We start from the raw sequence: 20961 nt of genomic DNA on the forward strand, positions 1-20961 counted from the left end.
GCTCTTCTGGAAAGCAATGGCCCAGCAGCCAAGAAAGTAACAACAGGGGTAGGTAGCAACACACAGGCACCATTTTCATTTAAAATCTGTTTGGGGAAGAAGCCACTCTCCTTCCACCTGCCTAACTACACCTGATTGATGGTATATGCATGGTCTGTTTGTATCAGTGGTATAATATGTATATTTATCTACCTGGAGTGAATTTAGCTGTTTATCTCAGGAGGGTTGGATATCAGGGTATATGTATGTGTGTTTTTGTAGGAGAAATGTGTAGAGGTCTAGGAAGAATTGTGGGGGTGGAGTGCAATGGCAAACCAAGAGTGGGGAGATGGGAGCGGTCTGCCCCAGGTGCAGCCAGAAATAGGGTGCAGGGAGAAGCCGCGAGGCCACGGTCTGGTGTGTATGGCTTTCAGCTCCATCGGCCCTACCCCTCTGACATCAACTTCTTGTTACAAGGCAGAGCTGACTGCTGCACACACTAGGCCATGTCCCATGACTGCTTCACACACATCCCCTACTGCCTGGAGGAGTGATCCACCCCAGGTGGCAACTGACACAGGTACGCCACTGGCAGAGTGGGTGACAGAGGTATGAGTGAGTGTGGCGGAGATGGGTATATTTGAGGGGTACAAGTGTGTACTAGAGGGATATGTTGGGATATGTGTGTCTGCGAATGGGGGAGTGGGTTTGTTGGTGGTTTATGGATCTTCAGCGCTGTTTCTCCTCTCTCCCTGCTGGTGGGACCTGAAGAATTCCGTTGGCTTTTCAAGGTTCTCTGCCCTAGTCCTAGGCCTTGGAAATCCACTGCTGTTCATGGGTTAGAGAAGCCATTATACCTTCAGTCATTTTGAAAAGCTGACTTCAATGGTAGCTGGTGAGCTTTTTAGTGCATTCATGTCCCACAAAGGATTCACTTTGGGCAGGAACTAAAAGCAGATTAACAAAAAGGCCTTGTTTGTGACAAGTGTGTTAAACCATGGGCACAGAGGGAGGGGGGGTTGCAGTTCTACCTCCCTAACCAAAAATGAATGCAAGCAATTCTTCATATTGTAAAAAGATTAACCAGCAAAAGCTGGCAAAAAGTTTGCTTTCTCTCTTATTATTCTGTTAAGATATTGCTTTTTCTGGCCTGTACAAAATCTAGAACAGTCCAGGATGACAATTTTTAAAAACTGAACATAAATGATCATTTGTTGGTTTATTCAAAACACACTTGAAAGTGGTGGAGCATGATCTATTCTAGTCCACCAATCTTCAGAAACATAATATGCTCTCTGACTGCTTCTGTTATTCAGTCTGTCGGTCTAAAACCAACTTTGTGAAGTGACTTACAGCAGTTAGTTTAACTACTTGGTTTTTGGCATTGAATGTGAATTAGTGAAACGATGGATATAAGGTAACTTTTGGGAGGTAAGTTTTTTAAATCTTGTGACTATCTGTAACCTCATTTTTGGCTACTGTGCAGTGCAGAATTTGTGCAGTAGGCCCCATCCTTGCAGAATTCTGTGCAGACCTGTCATCTCCTGCACTTCTGGTCTTGCTCCTGATCCGACAACCCCTCCTCCTGTTCCCATGTGGAGCCAGTTTCTCTTATCTGCAGGTCCTCCCAAAGCATCAGCGGCAGTCAGCCAGCAGAGACTTTGCTGTAAGCAGGCTGCTTGCAGCCAACCCTGTCAGTGCTTTTCCTTTGCCTCGTTACTTTTGATATAGCTGAGGAAAGGCTCTGGAAGGGCTGGCCGCAAGCAGCCTGTTTACAAAATCACCTTTGTTGGCCAACTGCTGCTGCTTTGAGAGAGACCGCAGATAAGAAATACTGACTCCACACAGTGAGGGGGGTGTCGATCAGAGGCCAGACCCGTGCGGGATAGAGAAGGGGTTATAGAGTCAGAAGCAGGATGGCAGGGAGATGCCATGGAGGGACAGTCAGAGAGTGAGAGAGGGCAGACCCACAGAAGGGGGAGGGGAGATGGATGGTGGACTGGAATTGGGGGTGGGGAGGAGACATGAATGATGGACCAAAATTGGGGAGGGTGGAAAGAGAAAGGGGTATGGATGCTGGACCCACAGGGTGGAGGGGAGGTGTGATAGATGCTGGATCCATAAGTTGGGGGGTGGAGAAAGTGACCAAGACCAGAAAGGAGGGTGGGAAGGGAAAAAGAGATGTAAGCAAGAGAGATGGTGGAGTGGGGTGCGTTGAGGGGACATATATGCTGGACCTACAAGAGGGGGTGGGGGGAATGGTAAAGAGAAGAAGAGAGAGTGACTCAGACCAGAAAGGAGTGGTGGGAAGGGAGGAAGAGATTCTTGGCCATGGAGAGAGGGAGACAAGGGGAGTGTGGGATAGTAGAGGGTTGGTAGAAAAAGGGAAGAGTGTGACCCAGACCAGAAAGGGGGTGGGAAGGGAGGAAGAGATTCTTAGCTAGTGACGAGAGGGAGGGAGGGATGCCATACCATGGGGACCAGGAAGGGGATTCAGGGTGTGAGTGAGAAAGAGGTAGAATTTAGAGGGAGACAAAACTGCAGTTGGAGTAAGAGAGGGAACAGAAGAGGTTAGAATCTGAGAAGGAAAAGGTAGGAAGGAATTTCAGGCCTTAGGATAGGGGAATTCTATACAAAACACTACATATTAACTTTGCAGAATTTTGAAATATTTTGTGCAGAATTTTTATAAATTTTGCGCAGAATTTTCAATTTGTTTTGCACAAAATTCCACCAGGAGTAATTTTTATGTAGCTTTGATATTTTGTCATATCCTCCAAACTTCAACCTTGAACAAAAGTCTATTTACACCCATGTATTCAAGCTTGAGTCCAAGATCGTTTATAAACCTCTGGCTCGGATCCTGGCTAATGCCCTTGCATCAAACTGTTTTATTCCAGTGAAAAAGCATGCAAACACCTTAATTAAAAAACCACCTCAGCAGCACACTACTGGTCTAAGAACCAGGCTATATTCATTTTCAAAGGACACTGACTACAAACAAGAGCAAGTTTACTTCTTATCAAGCACAAAATTAGGACACACCTGTTAGGCTGGGGTTTTTTGTATTTTTTTTTTTTTCATTTTAACCCAGAGGTACTTGGCATCCTGCACAATGTTCCCAGGTGTGAACTTTAGCAGACATAAAGGGAGGTCCCAATGTGAATGATTCACTGTACACCAAACATCTGTAGCATCTGGACAGACAGAGACCTGAAGGTTTACATTTTATATAACGAGAAAGGACTATGGATTTCGGTATAGTTTTAACTTTCCTGGCTGCCTTTATCATCTGTCTGCTACTCACTTCTATATGGAAAAACGTGTCTATGAAAAGCCGATTGCCTCCTGGGCCCACTCCTCTGCCGGTTCTGGGCAACTTGCTGCAGGTGAAGGGCGGTGAGATGGTGAAATGTTTATTACAGGTGAGGTTTTTTCTTCCTATATTTCAATATTTTTTTTATTAAACTTAACATGCTGTAAATAAATTTCACACAACTAAGGAAACATAACAACATCCAAATGTGAACTAGAACTATGTACCTACAATTTGCATTACGCTCCCCTCACTCCCACCCCTACAAAACCCCTATAAAGTTTATAGGGAAAACACTGAGCTTACAGTGATTGTTCAACACTAACAAATTATATGCATACTGTTAGTGTTGAATATTGGTGGCAAAAGGGGGGGGGGGGGGAACTTGCCTGGCACTTGCGCACAAGAGTATTCAGCTGTGATCTCCAGAGCTCCAAACAGGTGACCCGTCAAAAGCGTGCTGGACATTTGCACACAGGACAAATGTGCGCCACCACTTCTGCCACTTTCAGGCCTTCCCCTTTACGTTCTGAAGGTGTGTGTGGGAGGGGAACGCCCCCCACTTCACTTACAACTCCTCCCGCTCCCGCTCCCGCTACACTGAAAACTCCCGAAGTCCAAAAACGTGAAGGAGAACGGGAGTTTACAGTGTACTGGGGGAGGGGTCGTCCCGCCCAACCCCCCTCCCCATGGGAGCGTGAGGAGTTTTACACACACCCTCAGAATGCGAATGGAAAGGCCTCACACACACACACACACACCCTCAGAAAGGCCTCAAACTGGCGGAAGCGGAGGCGCACATTTGTCCTGTGCACAAATGTCATGGCAGAAGCAGCAGTTTGGAAGTTTTTTTGCAGGAAGCTCCATGGTGACTTTAAACGCAGCTGTTACATGCAGGGGACAAACGCATAAACAAACTGTGCACATTGCCACATTTTCCACACACATGTAGCTTTTAAAAATGCTGGCAGACTGCTGTACGAGAAGTCACCCTTATGTTACCTCCAGCTCCAGACCAACTGGAAAACTGTGAATGCTTAAACATAGGCGTTTCTCTCTGTGCATTATATGGAGTAATCTTTTTAATAGTAATGAGCTTGTTTCAATGCATTTACTGCTACCATGAATGGTAAAACCCACATAGAACTCTTGTGTATTGGAAACTGAAATAACTTGCAAGCTATACTGACTACAAGAAGTCTAAATTAAGCCTTACTGCCAAGGTATACTTTGAGCATTGGCAGGCTTACCAGAAGTCCGGGGAAATCCAGACATGTCCTCTTTTTAAAGGATTGTCTGGGTGCGCAGAAGGATTTCCAAAACCCGGCAGTTTGTCTGGGTTTTGGAAGTTCCCGACCTCAGGGCCACATCTGGAGGGTATCTGCGCATGCATGGATGTTGACGTCATGTTGTTATATGCATGCGTGCATGCACATGACATCATTGCGCTGATGTTCGTGTATGCACAGATGTGTCCTTGAGCTCAGGGTGGTTCATGTGGAGGTGGGGTGCAGGCCAGAATGGGGCAGAGCTGGAGGTAGATCAGGGTGTGGCTGGGGGCGGAATAGGATGGGACCTGGTGTCCTCTTTTTTCATAGAGGAAATCTAGCAATCCTAAGCATTGGGGGCCTAGGGAAAGGTGGAGCTCAGAGGGCACATCCCAAGAAATATAAAATCTCAGGGCACAGCCAGGTTAAGGAAGCCCAGAGGGAAGAATCGGAACACTACTGCCTATGTCTCCACCACCTACATGTACCTCCAAGACACTTATAGATGCTATATACAAGTACATAAGAATGTAAGAATAGTCTTACTGGGTCAGACCAATGGTCCATCAAGCACAGAAGCCCATTCTCACGGTGAACAATCCAGGTCACTAGTAACTGGCCAAAACCCAAGGAGTAGCAATATTCTATGCTACCGATCCAGGGCAAGTAGTGGCTTCCCCCATGTCTTTCTCAATAACAGACTATAGACTTTTCCTCCACGAACTTGTACAAATCTTTCTTAAAATCAGATACGCTATCTGCTCTTATCACAACCTCTGGCAATGCATTCCAAAGCTTAACTATTCTCTGAGTAAAAATAAATTTCCACTTATTGCTTTTAAATCTATTTTCCTGTAACTTCATCAAGTGTCCCCTAGTCTTTGTAATTTTTGATGGAGTGAAAAATCGATCCACTTGTACCCATTCTACTCCACTCAGGATTTTGTAGACTTCAATCATATCTCCCCTCAACTGTCTCTTTTCCAAGCTGAAGAGCCCTAACCGTTTTGAGAGTTTAATCCTCCATTCAACCTGGAGTTTTGTAGAACAGTGTGTGACAATCCAACTGATAGCTAGCCAGTGATTGTTATCTGACAAGATATAGAATTTCATCTCTGGGTCCCTGATCAGAGACAAACTGAAGAGACGGTAGTGCATACCATGGTCCTGCTGAAGAATGCCACAAGAGTAGGGTTACCAGATGTCCAGGAAAACCTGGAAATGTCCTCTTTTTAGAGGTCTATCCAGGTGCCCGGACGGACTTTCCAAAACCTGACAGTTTGTCCAGGTTTTGGAAAGCCCCGATGAACTCCGGCCGCATCTGGAGGGCCTCTGAGAATGCGAGAATGATGTCACACATATCCTTGCATGCTCCAGGCCCTGCAGATGCGGTCGGAGCTTGTCAGGGAACAAGAAAGAAGGCTGCGGGGGCGTGGCTGGAGGCGGAACAGGGCAGGACTGGAGGCAGAATGGGGTGGAGCTGGGGTAGAACGGGGCCAGGCAGGAGGCAGAACAGGGTGGGGTCATGTGTCTGAGGTTTTACAGTCTACAATATGATAACCCTACACAAGAGGATAATTCATGAGTCTAAGAACTGACTGTTTATGTGTATTTTCCACATATCTGTGACTTGAACACAATTCTTCCCAATCCCAGTGTATTAATAAACTAGCTATGTTTATCTTTAACCCATTAAGTAGATCCATTTTATTAGGGCTCTGGGCCCACCCTCATCCTAGATTCCACATAGAACTTACAGGTAAATAGTAGGAATGTGATTTTACAATAATATATCTGGAATCCTTTTGTCATCTGGTAATTCTGTTTTGTATTCTGCTCAATGCAGCTAAATGAAAAGTATGGTCCTCTGTTCACTGTTTATTTCGGGCCTCATCGGGTGGTGGTGCTATGTGGATATGAGGTTGTGAAAGAAGCTCTGATCGACCAAGGAGATGACTTTCTTTTCAGAGGAAAGTCTCCAGTATTTGACAGGATCTTTCATGGTTATGGTGAGTAATAATTACAAGGGGTGGCTGAAAGGTTTTCAGCTCAACCAACAATGTTGGGGCAGTTTCCATCGAGGGCTATACACTTAGTCCATGATTCTCCACTTCTTTGTTACGTATTTTTCTGACAAAACGAAAAAAGTAGAAAATTAACTGGACTAAGTGTATAGCCCTCGATGGAGACTGCCCCTACTATGTTGGTTGGGCTGAGAACTTTTCAGCAGCCCCTTGTACTCAAAGAGGGGCATAATCAAAACATATGTCTAAGTCCAATCGGCTCCTAAATGTCCTTTTGCTTGTAAATGGAAATCAGTGTCTCAAAAGCAATTAATTGGTAATTTCAATCTAAATCCCGGAGAGTATTTACTGTCCTATCAAATAACACCAATTGGCAGTAACAGATAGTTTGAGTTTAAATATCTGGGATTGAGTGGAAATGAAAAATGAATTGATCTCATTCCTAGAATTCATCCTCCACAACTGGTTGTTCATCATCGTTAATCAGGTCCTTTAATAAACTTTAAAATGGAGACAGATGTAACTTGTTTACTAACTTCCTTCTCTTTTGGTATCTCTTTTTTCTCAGGAGTTGGTATGAGTAATGGGGAGAGATGGAAGAAGCTTCGCCAATTCTCTTTAATGACCCTAAGGAACCTTGGGATGGGGAAAAGGAGCCTGGAAGAGCGGGTCCAGGAAGAGGTCCAATATGTGATGGAAGAGTTCAAGAAAAAGAACCGTTTGTATAAATATTTCAAGTTTCAAAGGTCACAAAGGCAAAGAATAACTTCACAACACCTGTATATTTGTTTATTAACCAGGTGAATAGTGGGCATAGTATAATATCAATCTATAGCAGGAGTTCGCAACCCAGTCCTCAGAACACCTTGGTCAGGTTTTCAGGATACCTACAATGAATATATAGGAAATAAATTTGCATGCACTACCTCCATTGAATGCAAATCTATCTCATGCATATTCATGGTAGATATCCTACAAACCTGAGTGGCTAGGTGTATCCTCAGGACTGGGTTGAGAACCCTTGATCTGTAGCTAGAATGAATCGATCATGATTTTAACCATACCTTGATTAGAATACAGATCAAAGTGGCAACTAAGACTAGGTTAAGGCTCCTCAGCTTGGAAAAGAGACGGCTGAGGGAGATATGATTGAAGTCTACAAACTCCTGAGTGGAGCAGAACGGGTACAAGTAGATCGATTTTTCACTCTGTCAAAAATTACAAAGACTAGGGGACACTCGAAGTTACAGGGAAATACTCTTAAAACCAATAGGAGGAAAATTTTTTTCACTCAAAGAATAGTTAAGCTCTGAAATGCGTTGCCAGTGGATGTTGTAAGAGCGGATAGCGTAGCTGGTTTTAAGAAAGGTTTGGACAAGTTCCTGGAGGAAAAGGCCATAGTCTGTTATTGAGAAAGACATGGGGGAAGCCACTGCTTGCCCTGTATCGGTAGCATGGAATATTGCCACACTTTTTTTTTTGGCCAGATACTAGTGACCTGGATTGGCCACCATGAGAACGGGCTATTGGGCTTGATGGACCAAGACTATTCTTATAATAATAATAATAATAATAATAACAGCTTATATACCGCAATACCGTGAAGTTCTATGCGGTTTACAAAGATTAAGCAAAGGTACAAATTGATTGACTTTAAGAGGGGAGGAAGAAAGAGGGTTAATAGGACAGGAAATTCTTATGTTCTTAATTATGAGTGAATTCATCAACACCCCAGAACATAAAGGCCCCGATTCTATAACCGGCACCATTGTCGGCGGCCTCCTTAAAAGCGGTTGTCAATCACGTTACAGCACTAGGTACATTTCCGGCACCTACGATGTGAACCACATCTCTATAGATGCTTTAGGTTACCTAATGCCACTTTTGGTGTTAGCCATGTCCACAGTGGTGTTAGATGGCCTAAAGCACCTATGGAGGTGTGATTCCGGCACCAAATTTTTAGGCATTAGTAGGCACCTTGAAACTCAGTTAAAAAAGGCATTTCAACGGCATTTTTTTACTGAGTTTGAGGCACCCTTCAGATACCCTAAGATTGTTCGCCCACTGGGTAGAGAAAATACATAGAGTACCTGATCACTATAAACCGCTGAGGATCCTCTTAGGATTTATAAGTGTGAATAAATTAATAATAATAATAATAACAACAGATGGCTCTCTTTCAACTCATTTGGATCCAAAGTGGCCCCAACTTAAAAATTAGTGAAGGTCACTGCACTGGCATAAGTTGTCTCTAGTCATTCATGTCTCGTCAGTATCATACCAAGAAATTGTGTCAGCAAACCTGAGGCCACTTCATTATTTAAGTATTACACCAAGAGGACAGAAGTTGCCGAGCATTACTCCTGCTTCCTTTTCCATCCATGGATGAGGAAGAGGGGGCGGGGAGAGGGGGTTCTAGGGGTAGAAGGATGAGGAGCTGGCCAGGGAAGAGATTATTTTACTTTTATTTTATCTCAGTGGAGAGCATTTTAAAAACAGAGTGAAATGAAATAGGATTTTGTGTTGAATAGTAACTAACCCCCTCTCCCCCTTTTACAAATGTGTGGCAGTGGCTGCCGCACAGCAAATTCTCCGACGCCCATTGAATCCCTATGGGCGTCAGAGCAATTACCGTGGCCCGCCATGATAATCTCCTTTGTAAAAGGGGACCTAAGTAAATGTAATTAATAACTGCACATAAAAAAATGTTTTGATACTTTTACTTGTAAAGAAGTACAGGATAACATTTGTTACTTTTACTGAAGTAATAATTTTGCCAATTTTTACTACTTTTATCTAGTTACATTTGATGCTTGCAGTTAAAAATTAAAAGTAAAAGTGGAAAGAAGATCTAATCTAATCTAAATCTTAGATTTATGTACAGGATTTTGCTATTGCAAACCTCATCATGCAAACAGTGAATCATTCATCTTAAATTTTGATGTTCAGTGAATATAGCCTGTAAGAACAGTAGAGTTGCCTGTGTTTGAACTGGTTAAATGAGTTGGATTACTTTAAAGTGGAGATGAAGCTGGTGGCAATTCTTGATAAACAGATATTATAGTGTATTTATTTTAAAAAATTATATTCCATTTATATCTAAGCGGATTACAAAAAAAAAAAAACCAAAAACATAATCATAAAATAAAAATACAAAAAAACAAAACAATATACAGATAACATTTCTATTAATTACTTCATTCCTTCAGTCACTTGCTTCTTGGGGTACTTTCACTTTTTACTCTAAGTGCCTAAAATAATACTTTTTAGGGCCACATTCTACAAATGGCTTCTGTATTGGTGGCCATCTATAAAATGGCCACCAATCGCATGTCAATCATGCAACAGCGTCGTTTGTAGAATCGCAGCTATCTCAAACATAGGTGCCAGAAATCTAGGCCAGCTCTTTGGGGGAAAACAGGATAGAAAATTAATTAAATAAATAACATAAGTCAATAGAGAAAGCCCACAAGGCACTGGGAACATAGAGCACATATACTCAGAAAGGGCCAATGACAAATTGCGAAACTATAGGAATTTGTAGTCCATTCATAACAGCATTCTACAGACAATTTAAGCTGCTGCCATGCAGAACATAATATCATTTTCTTTCTCTTTCTTCAGAGCTTCCCTTTAATCCTCAGCATCTGTTCTTCTATTTTGCCTCTAATGTCATCTCTTCTGTCATCTTTGGGAAGCGATTTGACTATGATGATGAAGAATGGAGCTCCAGACTGTGTCTTCTCAAAGAAGGCGTTTATATCATGACCACTGTCTGGGGACAGGTAACTCAGATTCTGGGGGGTTCTACAACCTGTTGTTTATTTTTGCTTGGAGAAGAGACAGCTCGGGGGTGATATGATAGAACTCTATAAAATACTGAGTGGAGTGGAAAGGGTAGATGTGAATCGCTTGTTCACTCTTTCCAAAAATACTAGGATTAGGGGGCATACAATGAAGCTACGAAGTAGTAGATTTAAAACAAACCGGAGAAAATATTTCTCCACACAACGTATAATTAAACTCTGGAATTCGTTGCTGGAGAATGGGGTGAATATCAATTAGCTTAGTGGGGTGTAAAAAAAGGTTTGGATAATTTCCTAAAAGAGAAGTCCATAGGCCATTATTGAGATGGCTTGGGGAAATCCACTGCTTATTCCTAGGCTAAGCAGCATACTACTTCAGATCTTGCTAGGTACTTGGAACCTGGGTTGACCACTGTTGGAAACAGGATACTGGGCTTGATGGACCTTTGGTCTGTCCCAATATGGCAATTCTTATGTTATTATATGTAAATTTTCAAAAGCCATTTACCTAGAAAAATCCCAAGTAAACTGTATAAAATTTGTCCAGCTCTGTCCTGAATAAATGTACATGCGGGACTCCTCAATGCACATACCTTTTGCCATTGCATTCTGTTAACATATTACAGTAAAACAAATGGATAAATATATGTCTTTTGTAACAGGAATCGTAACACATTGGAACTAAACACCCTACATTGCTTATCAAAATAAAAATAAAATATGGGATAAGTGGAAGCCCTCAGTTATCAGAGATATTGCAAGGGATTTTTGGTAAAGCGATATGAACCGCACATTTGCATAGTGAAACTGGACTACACATAACATTTGGGGGTCCTTTTACTAAGGTGCGCCAGCTGTTTTAGCATGCGCTAAACGCTAACGCGTCCCTAGACTATAATGGGTGTGTTAGCGTTTAGCGGCTAAAACGGATAGCATGCCTTAGTAAAAGGGCCTCTTGATTTGTAGTAATTATTTATTGTTTATCACACACATTTGTGAGAAGCCCACTGATCTGTCGGTGACTATTAGCCCCACTGGGAGGTCAAAGAAAGGAGTTTTTGCTATGGAAAAGAATCTTGATCTCTTGCAATGTCTCTGATAAACTGAGAGCTTCCACTTCTCTCATATTTTATTTTTATTTTGATAAATAACGCAGGGGTCCTTATACTAAAGTGCGCTAGCCATTTTAGCACGTGCTAAACACGAATGCGTCCGTAGACTATAATGGACCCGTTAGAGTTTAACGCGCGCTAAAATGGCTAGTGCGCCTTAGGAAAAGGATCCCGTAGTTGGATGTTCGTTATTTATCCATTTGGGTTGATTTCCTTTTGGGCATTTAGGCCCTGATTCTTTAAAATGTGTCTGCTATTAGGCGCCTAGATTGGTACGCCTAGCTAATCTTAGTGCCTAACTTAGGCCCTCTTTTATCAAGCGCGTTACATTTTTTTTATCGTCAGCCAATGTGATAAAACCTCCAATGCTAATAAGAATTCTATGAGCATCAGAGCTTTTACAGCAGTGGCCGGCGATAAAAAACAAAACAAAACCCTAACGCGCTTGATAAAAGAGGGGCCTTAATTTTTGAATTGATTAAATCGGAGCTGTTAATAATACAGTACCATTAAAAAAATTATTTTCAAGTAGGCACCTAACTCAGTAGGCATGATGTAGGCATCTACACCGAGGCACTTCCTGGCACCTACCTGAAAAGTAGGCATGGTTAGGGGCAGAGTTTGGGCATTGAGTTTGTGGCCCAGTGGTTAAAGCTACAACCTCAGCACCCTGTGGTTGTGGGTTCAAACCCATGCTGCTCTTTGTGACCCTGGGCAAGTCACATAATCCCCCCATTGCCCCAGGTACATTAGATAGATTGTTAGCCCGCCAGGACGGACAGGGAAAAATGGTTGAGTACCTGAGTCAGTTCATGTAAAACCGTTCTGAGCTCCCCTGGGAGAACGGTTTAGAAAATTAAATAAATAAATAATGTTAGGTGCCAGTATTTGAGGCCAAGAAAACCCTAGCCTAATATACCAGCAATGTTCCCTCTAAGGATTGATGAGGTGTGTGCAAAAAAAAATATGCATGAGCGACAAGTTACATATTCCACAAATTTATGAGCAGGCACGGAGGACGCATTTGTAAACAAATGTAGTTTATCCTTGTACTCCTTATGTATTTTTAATCATCTATGGATATGTTTGTATGTTTATTGTTCAAATGGTTTTATTTATTTCCCAAAATTTATTTTTGTTATACACATTGAAAATATTTGATATTGCGTTTAAATCAAAATCTCAATAAACTTGAAACTTGAAATGAGTGCCCATGAGATTGTGGGAGGGTTAAATACTCAAAACTTAGAAGAATAACAATTTACTTAAAGTTTTTGCTTCTCCAGCTTTCTGGTATCTTTACATAATGCAGTGGTGTACCTAGCATATGTAACACCCGGGGCCCATCATTTTTTGGCACCCCCCCCCCCATCTGTACGAAAAACATGATTTTTAGTAACAAGCCACACGTCACACGTCACCTAGGAAAAGGCAGCATCTTACATATTGCAGTGAACAGTACATCAATACACCCATTGTAAAACTAAACAAGCCAGACCAACACAGATCAATCCTACACCGTCAATCCTAACAGAAAACTATGTCTTTCGAACACACAGAACACACCTTCGCCTAGTATGGAATATGTAATCACAAACTAACCCCTCCCATAGACAAAGGTTAAATTGAACCAGCAAGAAGCTGGACTCTGCATACAATGCTTCACAGAAACAGTGACACATGTCTCCTAAAGCAATAAATAAATAGAAATTTTTTTCTACCTTTGTCTTCTGTGGTTTCTGCTTTCCTCATCTTCTTGTAACTCTCTTCCTTCCATCCACTGTCTGCCGTCTCTTTTCCCCTATATGGCATCTTCTCTCCTTCTATGCCCCTTCCAGAAACTGTATTCCTCCCCCTTCCATCTCTCCTTTCACCCCCATTGGTCTGGCATCTCTCTCCTCTCCTTCCCTCTCCCACACCTCTCCTCTGCAATCCCTTTCCCTTTTTTCCCTCATTTCCCTTTTCAATTTATTTTCTGCATCTGTCTAGATTATGTTCTTACTACTCTCTCATCAATGTTCTTTTTTACTGTCTACCTAAAGCTTGCCACCTCTTTCCCTCACCCCTCCAGTGTTTCCCTAACTCAATCCTTTTCTCCCCATCATGTGTCCTCCTTTTATTTATCCCCTCCTTCCATCATATACCCTCTTTCTCCAACCCTTCCATCTAGTACCTTCTCCTCTCTCTGTCCACTTATCATCCAGCATCTGCTCCCCTCTTTCTCTCCTCCCATTTCCTTCTGGCATTTGCTCCCTTATCTCTCCCATCTGCACTTCCATCCAGCATAGGTTCCCCACTACCATCCAATGTCTGCCCTATCTCCCTCCATCCACCCCTCTTCAATCAGCATCTTCCCCCTTTCTTTCCCTCCAATATCCTTCCCCCTTATGTCTCTCTCCTTTCTCTGTACATCAATTCCATCAGCACCACCCTTCCATACCACCCTGCCCCCTTTCTTTCCCTCCACCACTCTTCCATTCCAGCAGTCCTGCTCCTTTCTCTCCCTTCATGCAGCAAGGTCCCGCGATGATTGTAGCTGCCTGCTGCCAATCCACCCCACTCTGACGTACTTGCTCTAGAGCGAACTCAGCAGCTGCATGCTGGAAGGGCCCACGATGACTCGTCTGCTGGCTCTGCTCTGGAAGAAGTAAGTTACGTTGGAGGGGGTGGGCCCGGCAGACACAGGGAGTTGCAGCAAAGTCCCGCAATGATTGTGTCTGCCGGGTCCACCCCCTCCGACGTAACTTACTTCTTCCAGAGCAGAGCCAGCAGACGAGTCATCGCGGGACTTCCCCACACCTGCTCCCCCAAAATTGCCATGCTTCGGTTCCTCTTTTTTCTTCCTCCCTCCCCCCGCGGGACCCTGCAGCACCATCAACTCTTACTCCCTCTAACGCCGGCCCTGCAGCTCCGGACTTCCCCGCACCTTCCCTCCCCCCCCGATCGCTATTATTTTAAATGTTATAGCGGCGGCGCTGTATCCATCAGTGGAGACGTCTAACCTCGGCCTGCCCCGGAACTCTTACTGCAGCAGCTGCCCGTCTAGGCAGGAACAGGAAGTCACTGTTGCAGTAAGAGTTCCGGGGCAGGCCGAGGTTAGATGTCTCCACCGCCAGGGTCGGAAACCAAACCCCCACCCCGACGTCCGATTCCTCCCCCAGCCTCCCCTTACCTTTGCGACGCGTGTGTGCGCTGTGACGAGAAACTTGTGCGCTGCGATGTAATATTTTGTGCGCCAGCGCACGCCAGCGCAGCTTAGCGGGAACACTGAGTCCAGCACCTAAGTATCAGATGCCTAGCAGCACCTAACTCAATTTAGACATCGCTTAACTTTGATAGGCGGTAGGTGCCATTTTCCTAAGCACCCACTGACTTACCGGTAGCCGCTGTTTATAGAATCATTTGTAGAATTGGAGTTTGGTGGTGAACATATTAAAGCAAGCAGAAAAATAAGCGCGTGTCATGTTTTGTCATTTGCCAATGTTACTGCACATAATTTGAAAGGGCGTACTTTTTCAAAACAGTGTGACTCTTTTCCCAACAGTGTAGCCATTCAAACCACTGTGCAGATGTGAATAATATAGAAACATGATGGCAGATAAAGGCCATATGACCCATCCAATCTGCCCATCCGCAATATCCACTATTTCTTCCGCTCCCTAAGAGATCCCACGTGTCTGTCCCACGCTTCCTTGAGTTGATACAGTCTTTGTCTCCACCACCTCTACCGGGAGACTATTCCACACATTTACTACTCTTTTTGTCAAAAAGTATTTCCTTAGATTACTCCTGTGCCTATCACCTCTTAACTTCATTCTATGCTCTCTCATTCTAAAGCTTCCTTTCAAATAACTTACCTCATGCGCATTTATGCCACATAGGTATTTAAACATCTCTATCATATCTCCCCCTATCCCGCCCTTCCTCCAAAGTACTATATATATTAAGATATTTAAGTCTGTCCCCATATATCTTATGATGAAGACCACCAACCATTTTAGTTGACTTCCTCTGTTTATATCTTTATGAAGGTGCAGTTTCCAGAATTGTATACAATATTTTATAGTAATTGGGGCTCACCAGAGTCTTATACAGGGACATCAATGCCTCCTTTTTCCTACTGGCAATACCTCTCCCTATGCAACCTAGCATCCTTAGAGCTTTTGCCGTCACCTTTTCAACCTGTTTGGCCACTTTAAGATCATCACATACTATCACACCCAAGTCCTACTCCTCTTTCATGCACATGTTCATCACCCCCTAACCTGAACTGTTCCTTTGGGTTTTTGCAGTCCAATCGCATGACCTTGTATTTCTTAGCATTAAATCTTAGCTGCCAAATTTCAGACCATTCTTCAAGCTTCGCTAGGTCCTTCCTCATTTTATTCTCACCATCAGAGGTATCTACTGTATTATTATATATATATATATTTTATATATATCTTTATTCATTTTTAATACTTTCAACAAGTGAAAACAGTATAAGTAGAATTATTATAACTTAGGTTTTTATGACATATTAATTGCACATCCAGGGGGGAGGGTGGATTATAGGTTTAAAAAATGAATTTCTTATTTTTTCTAAAGGTATTGGGAGGGGGGAAGGGTATTTTTGGGGAGGTTTATAAACAATTTCTGAATGCTTATAAATGTTTAATTTATGGTTATTACATGTATAGTGCACTTTTTATAAATTTTGAAATTTAATAGATTGTTAATTGTTAGGTAGGGTGGGGGGAGGAAAATTGATCTGTTGGAGTTTGGAAAAATTTTAAGTGATGTTTAAAGTGTAAAATGTAATTTTATACTGTTTTCACTTGTTGAAAGTATTAAAAATGAATAAAGATATAAAAAAAAGAATAAAATTATTATTATTATTATTCATTTCCTGAACCCACGCCTAGGAGGTGAAGTCAGAGAAAGAGCTAACGCTAGCTCAACAGCAGGTTGGGGGTTGCTGCTTGTGCTAGGAATGTTGAAGAGGTACGGGGGAAGGGAAACAGCAGGAGGGGGTGGGGAAGGAGTGTGCGGAGGTGGGAGGACGGAGAAGATGGCAGGGGAAGGACGCCACCACCCCAGGCACTGTGCATAGCATCCCTGCTCAGCAGCCGTTGGAAAATCATCCCATGGTCCAGGAAGCTGAAACGCTCTTGATAACACCATCCATGCAGCCGCACATTCATCTCCAGGATGTGAGCTTCTCTGCCTTGGCCTTTACCCGTGACAGGGAGGCTCAACATACACTATCAGGAAAGAAGTGCACACTTTTTCTGAAAGATTCTGCATCTTTGCAAATAGTGCGTACTATTTTTTCAAAAAAACATCCACTCATCCTCTAATTCTATAAAACTGGGTGCCCATCTTTGTACAGTGCTAAAAATTGTGTGTGCAATTTTGATCATCTACCCAATTTGCGCTATATCGGGATCTGTTTATATCTTCTCAGTGCTATACTTTACATGAGAGGTGCTTGCTTGGAATTTAAAATTAGCTTTATTTAGTTCAAATTAATAGTAACACAGATTAACTAACAATCCTAATTAAGGTCAGATTAAAGAAATATGTGGAAATGTCGTAACCTGCCAAATGCGCCCCATCAATCGCGCGCAGGACAATGGTGCCCCATCAATCGCGCTCCATACAGCAGATACTATTTTGTCTTTTTGAGGGTTACAAAGTAACCCTCTTTATTGAGGGGGGAACACCCCCCACCACTACACTTAAAATATTCACTTGATATCTTCAGTTGCTATATTCACTTGTCAGTACTTGCATTTGACAGGGCACGATTGATGTGACGCAGTGTACCGGAAATGTATAATCTCTGTGTCTCCGTAAGATGCTATAGTTAACGTTTCAAAACAGAGTCAGTACCACGTGTTTACTTTCGCTTACTCCCCTTATTTAGTGCATGGGCTTGAACTTTGTTAGTTGCTGTCAGGCTAATACTGTTCTAAAAAGAGTCTGATTTAAACCAGAATTTCATTGTAGCTACATTTCTGAAGTTAGCTCATTTTGAATAGAAATTTCTCACCTCTGCCCAGGGAGAGATTGTCGCTCCCTACTCCATCAAGGCATTCTTCTCCATGACACATCTTTCTAGTCCTGCAGGGCTTGAAGCCACCGATTCTATCTCATTCTGTTATGCTCTCACGCTCTCATTCTGGCGTTCACACATGCTCAGCTCTCTCATATTCTCATTCTGCCTAATATCTAGGAAGTCCAATGTTATGTAGGACTTATCTCTATAGCCAATGATGGTAAGTCCTGTTATTGGCTGTTGATAGGCTAACATGGAAGTATTGGATCTTGGCAATTCATGATTGTTCTAGCTTAATGAGAATTGTCATAGGAATCTAATATAATAAAACGGTAAGCCGCGCATGCGCACTTCCTATGCGTGCGTCCGTTTTCCGTGAGCTGTAGCACACATAGGAAGTGCGCATGCGCGGCTTACAGTCTGGTCTCACGCGAGGCAAGACAAGTGGCATGCGCGCCCTTCCCTGCTCCCCACCGCTGCCGGCCGCTAGCACCCCCTGCCCTCTCCGTCGCCTCCCGGCTCCAGCGGCGTAGGCAGCACTATAAACACGCTGCTTCGCGTTCTTCTCTGCCACTTTCCTCTGCCGCATCTCTGATGACATCATCGGAGACAGACGCGGCAGAGGAAATCGCCAGTAGAAGGCCGCGAAGCAGCGTGTTTAAAGTGCTGTCTACGCGGCTGGAATCCCGAGGTTTGTCGGCGGTGGGAGGGTCAGGAGCAGGCCGGATCTACAACGGCAGTCAAAGAAGGGGGAGGGGCCGAACGGAGCAGGGAAGATAAGGTAAGAAAAGGGAAAGGGGGAGTGGGGGAAAATGCTGCTACTGCTTCTACATAGGAAAGGGGGGGATAGGAGGGAAATGCTGTTGCTGCTGCATAGGGCAGTGGGATGGAAATGCTGCTGCACAGGGAAATGGGGAAAAATGATAGACAGACAGCGGGAGGGAGGGAGACAGAAAGAAAGAAAGACACAGGAGCAGGGAGAGGGACAGAAAGACAGACAGAGAAAGGGGGCCAGAGAGTCAGCGGGAGAGGGAAAGGGGGCTGCTTTGGGGGGGAGGGGTGTGCTTGGGGCAAACAGCTTTGCTCTGGGGGGGGAAGACAGAAGGGGTCATGGAGAGACAGGGAGAGGGATAGGGGGCTGCTTTGGGGGGAGGGGTGTGCTGGGGGGAGACAGAAGGGGCCATGGAGATAGGGAAAGGGGACAGACAGCTTTGCTCTGGGGGGAAGACAGAAGAGGGCCATGGAGAGACATTTGGAGGGGAGGTGGGTGCTGGGGGCAGACAGCTTTGCTCGGGGGGGGGGGGGGGGAGAGAAGGATACAGACAGCGGCCAAGGAGAGAGAGATAAAGAAACACAGACAGACAGACACATCTTTTCTAGCACCCGTTAATGTAACGGGCTTAAAGACTAGTGAATGAATAAATAAATTGGTCCTATGACACAAAAGCCTAGTCAGCTTAAGCATATACAACCCATTCTCTGATAGGCCCATCAAAGGGGAATCTCAGCATAGCTGACCTCTGACCACCTTCATGAGTGGGCATAATTATTCTTCTGTCCTACGATCTCACCTAAAATAAACATTCCACCTCCACATTGCAATGTTTTCAGTACACCAGCTTGGATCAATAATGCTGACAGCTCAATTGTCTGTTAAAAAAATACAGTTCAGGCCTGGAAATGGCTAGGTTTTAGTACATCACTTCAGGAGTTTCTTCACATTCAAAACAGTCCTTAACTTGATTTCTTTCCACATCTTAACATCAGTTAGTATGGATATTCTTTAGAAACTCCAACACATCTGAACCATGCAGATGTTTTGTAACTATAGTTCAGGCCTCTATTCAAGCAATAGTATAAATGATAAAGATTAATATTAAAACATATTCCAAACAATATTATGAAATAGACTCAAGCGTTTATGTGAAGAGAGATAATTTGTATGTATGTTCATTTTCTTAAGGTATAACCATACCTGAAACATCAAATAACAATGAAATGCTCATGCTATCACCGGAGTAGGAAATCATATGCACAATGATCTGAATATTCCACACTTAACTTAGAATGAGGAAAGGATACATAATTCAAATGTATTAATACAAAGGATATAGCCATTCTTTAAAAATGAATTCTTAAACTTAAGATGGAAGAATAGTAAATAACAAGCATTAACTATGATAAACTATATTATGAAAACAGGAATGTCATCAATGAATCCTTTATAAAGTATTATATACATAGCCAAATAATGAAAGCAGTGACATAATGAGGGTCAGAGGTGCCCGTGGCAGTAGTGCCCCTCCCCCCATGCCTTCCTCTCCACCCCTCCTCCTTCCACACCAACCCCCTGTGCCCTTCTTTCTAACCCTCCCCCCCTTCCGCTCATTCTGCACCCCTACACCACACTTGTGCCTCCCTTCCCACCCCTGTATCTCTTTAGATCTTCACCAGCACGAGCAGCTTCTCCTTTCTGCTGCTTGTACTGGTGTTGGTTTTCCCTCTGATGTCACTTCCTGGCCCCGTGACCCGGAAGTGATTACAGAGGGAGCCAGGCCTGCATGAGCAACAGACCTGTGTGGTTGCTCATGCTGGTGAAGATTTTAAAGACGTACAGGGGGTCGGGGAATGGAGGGCACAAGCATGGCTTGGGGGGAAGAGAAGTGCCGGCGCCCCCTCTGAAATGATGCCCAGGGTGGTTTGCCCTCCTCCACCCCTTACTACACCACTGACTGAATACTGAAGGTCACATTAACTCGCCTGTAATATTTACTATACCAAATATTTTCTCTACTGGAGAAACTGGTCATAACAGTTAACCAATGCTATCAATTTGTTAAATTCCAATTTGCAAATAGACCACTCATAACTCAATAATATCCAAAATATTTCTCACTATTTTCAAAATTGCCTCTAGCTGTTTTCTGTTGTTCCACAAACTTTTATAAATAAATCACTTGTAAGTTTTCTTAAAGAAAGAAATGTAATTAAAATTTATTCAATCTTAATAGCATAAAAGATATTGCTTATAAACTGAACTTTGAAGCAAATGCCATAAGCAAGTTAAATATAGGCTTCTATCTTGTACTACAGTATGTTTAAACAAGTGTGAAATAAATTCAGAACCCAATAAATCATAATGTAAAATTCCCTTATTTATAAAACTTTAGGATTTAACCAATTAGCATGAAACCTATAACTTCCCAAAGTATCAACAGAAATGATCATACACAAAATGTGTTTACAAGCTTGCCAGAAACCCTTTTCTCATTAATATGAGCTCTCTTATGATAGACAATATCAGACAAGACATGACTATTATTCTTTTACACACATATACGTCGGAGTTCCATGACTATGTTTTTACAGAGAACACAAACACATATGATCACTCACTTAAAAAAAAACACCTTCAA

At 43.1% G+C, this 20961-nt stretch overlaps 1 protein-coding gene across 1 annotated transcript in view; it reads left to right on the forward strand.

Annotated features, from left to right (window-relative positions):
* Positions 1 to 3191: 3191 nt before the first annotated feature.
* LOC117365249 (cytochrome P450 2G1-like) overlaps positions 3192 to 20961 on the forward strand; it is a 46956-nt gene continuing 29186 nt past the window's right edge. The window contains exons 1-4 of the mRNA XM_033955433.1: positions 3192 to 3404; positions 6410 to 6572; positions 7156 to 7305; positions 10212 to 10372. Coding sequence (XP_033811324.1) covers positions 3228 to 3404; positions 6410 to 6572; positions 7156 to 7305; positions 10212 to 10372 — 651 coding nt within the window. The 5' untranslated portion in view covers positions 3192 to 3227. The remainder of the gene's footprint in view (positions 3405 to 6409; positions 6573 to 7155; positions 7306 to 10211; positions 10373 to 20961) is intronic.

This window comes from Geotrypetes seraphini, chromosome 8 (assembly GCF_902459505.1).
Source record: "Geotrypetes seraphini chromosome 8, aGeoSer1.1, whole genome shotgun sequence".
Taxonomy (NCBI): domain Eukaryota; kingdom Metazoa; phylum Chordata; class Amphibia; order Gymnophiona; family Dermophiidae; genus Geotrypetes; species Geotrypetes seraphini.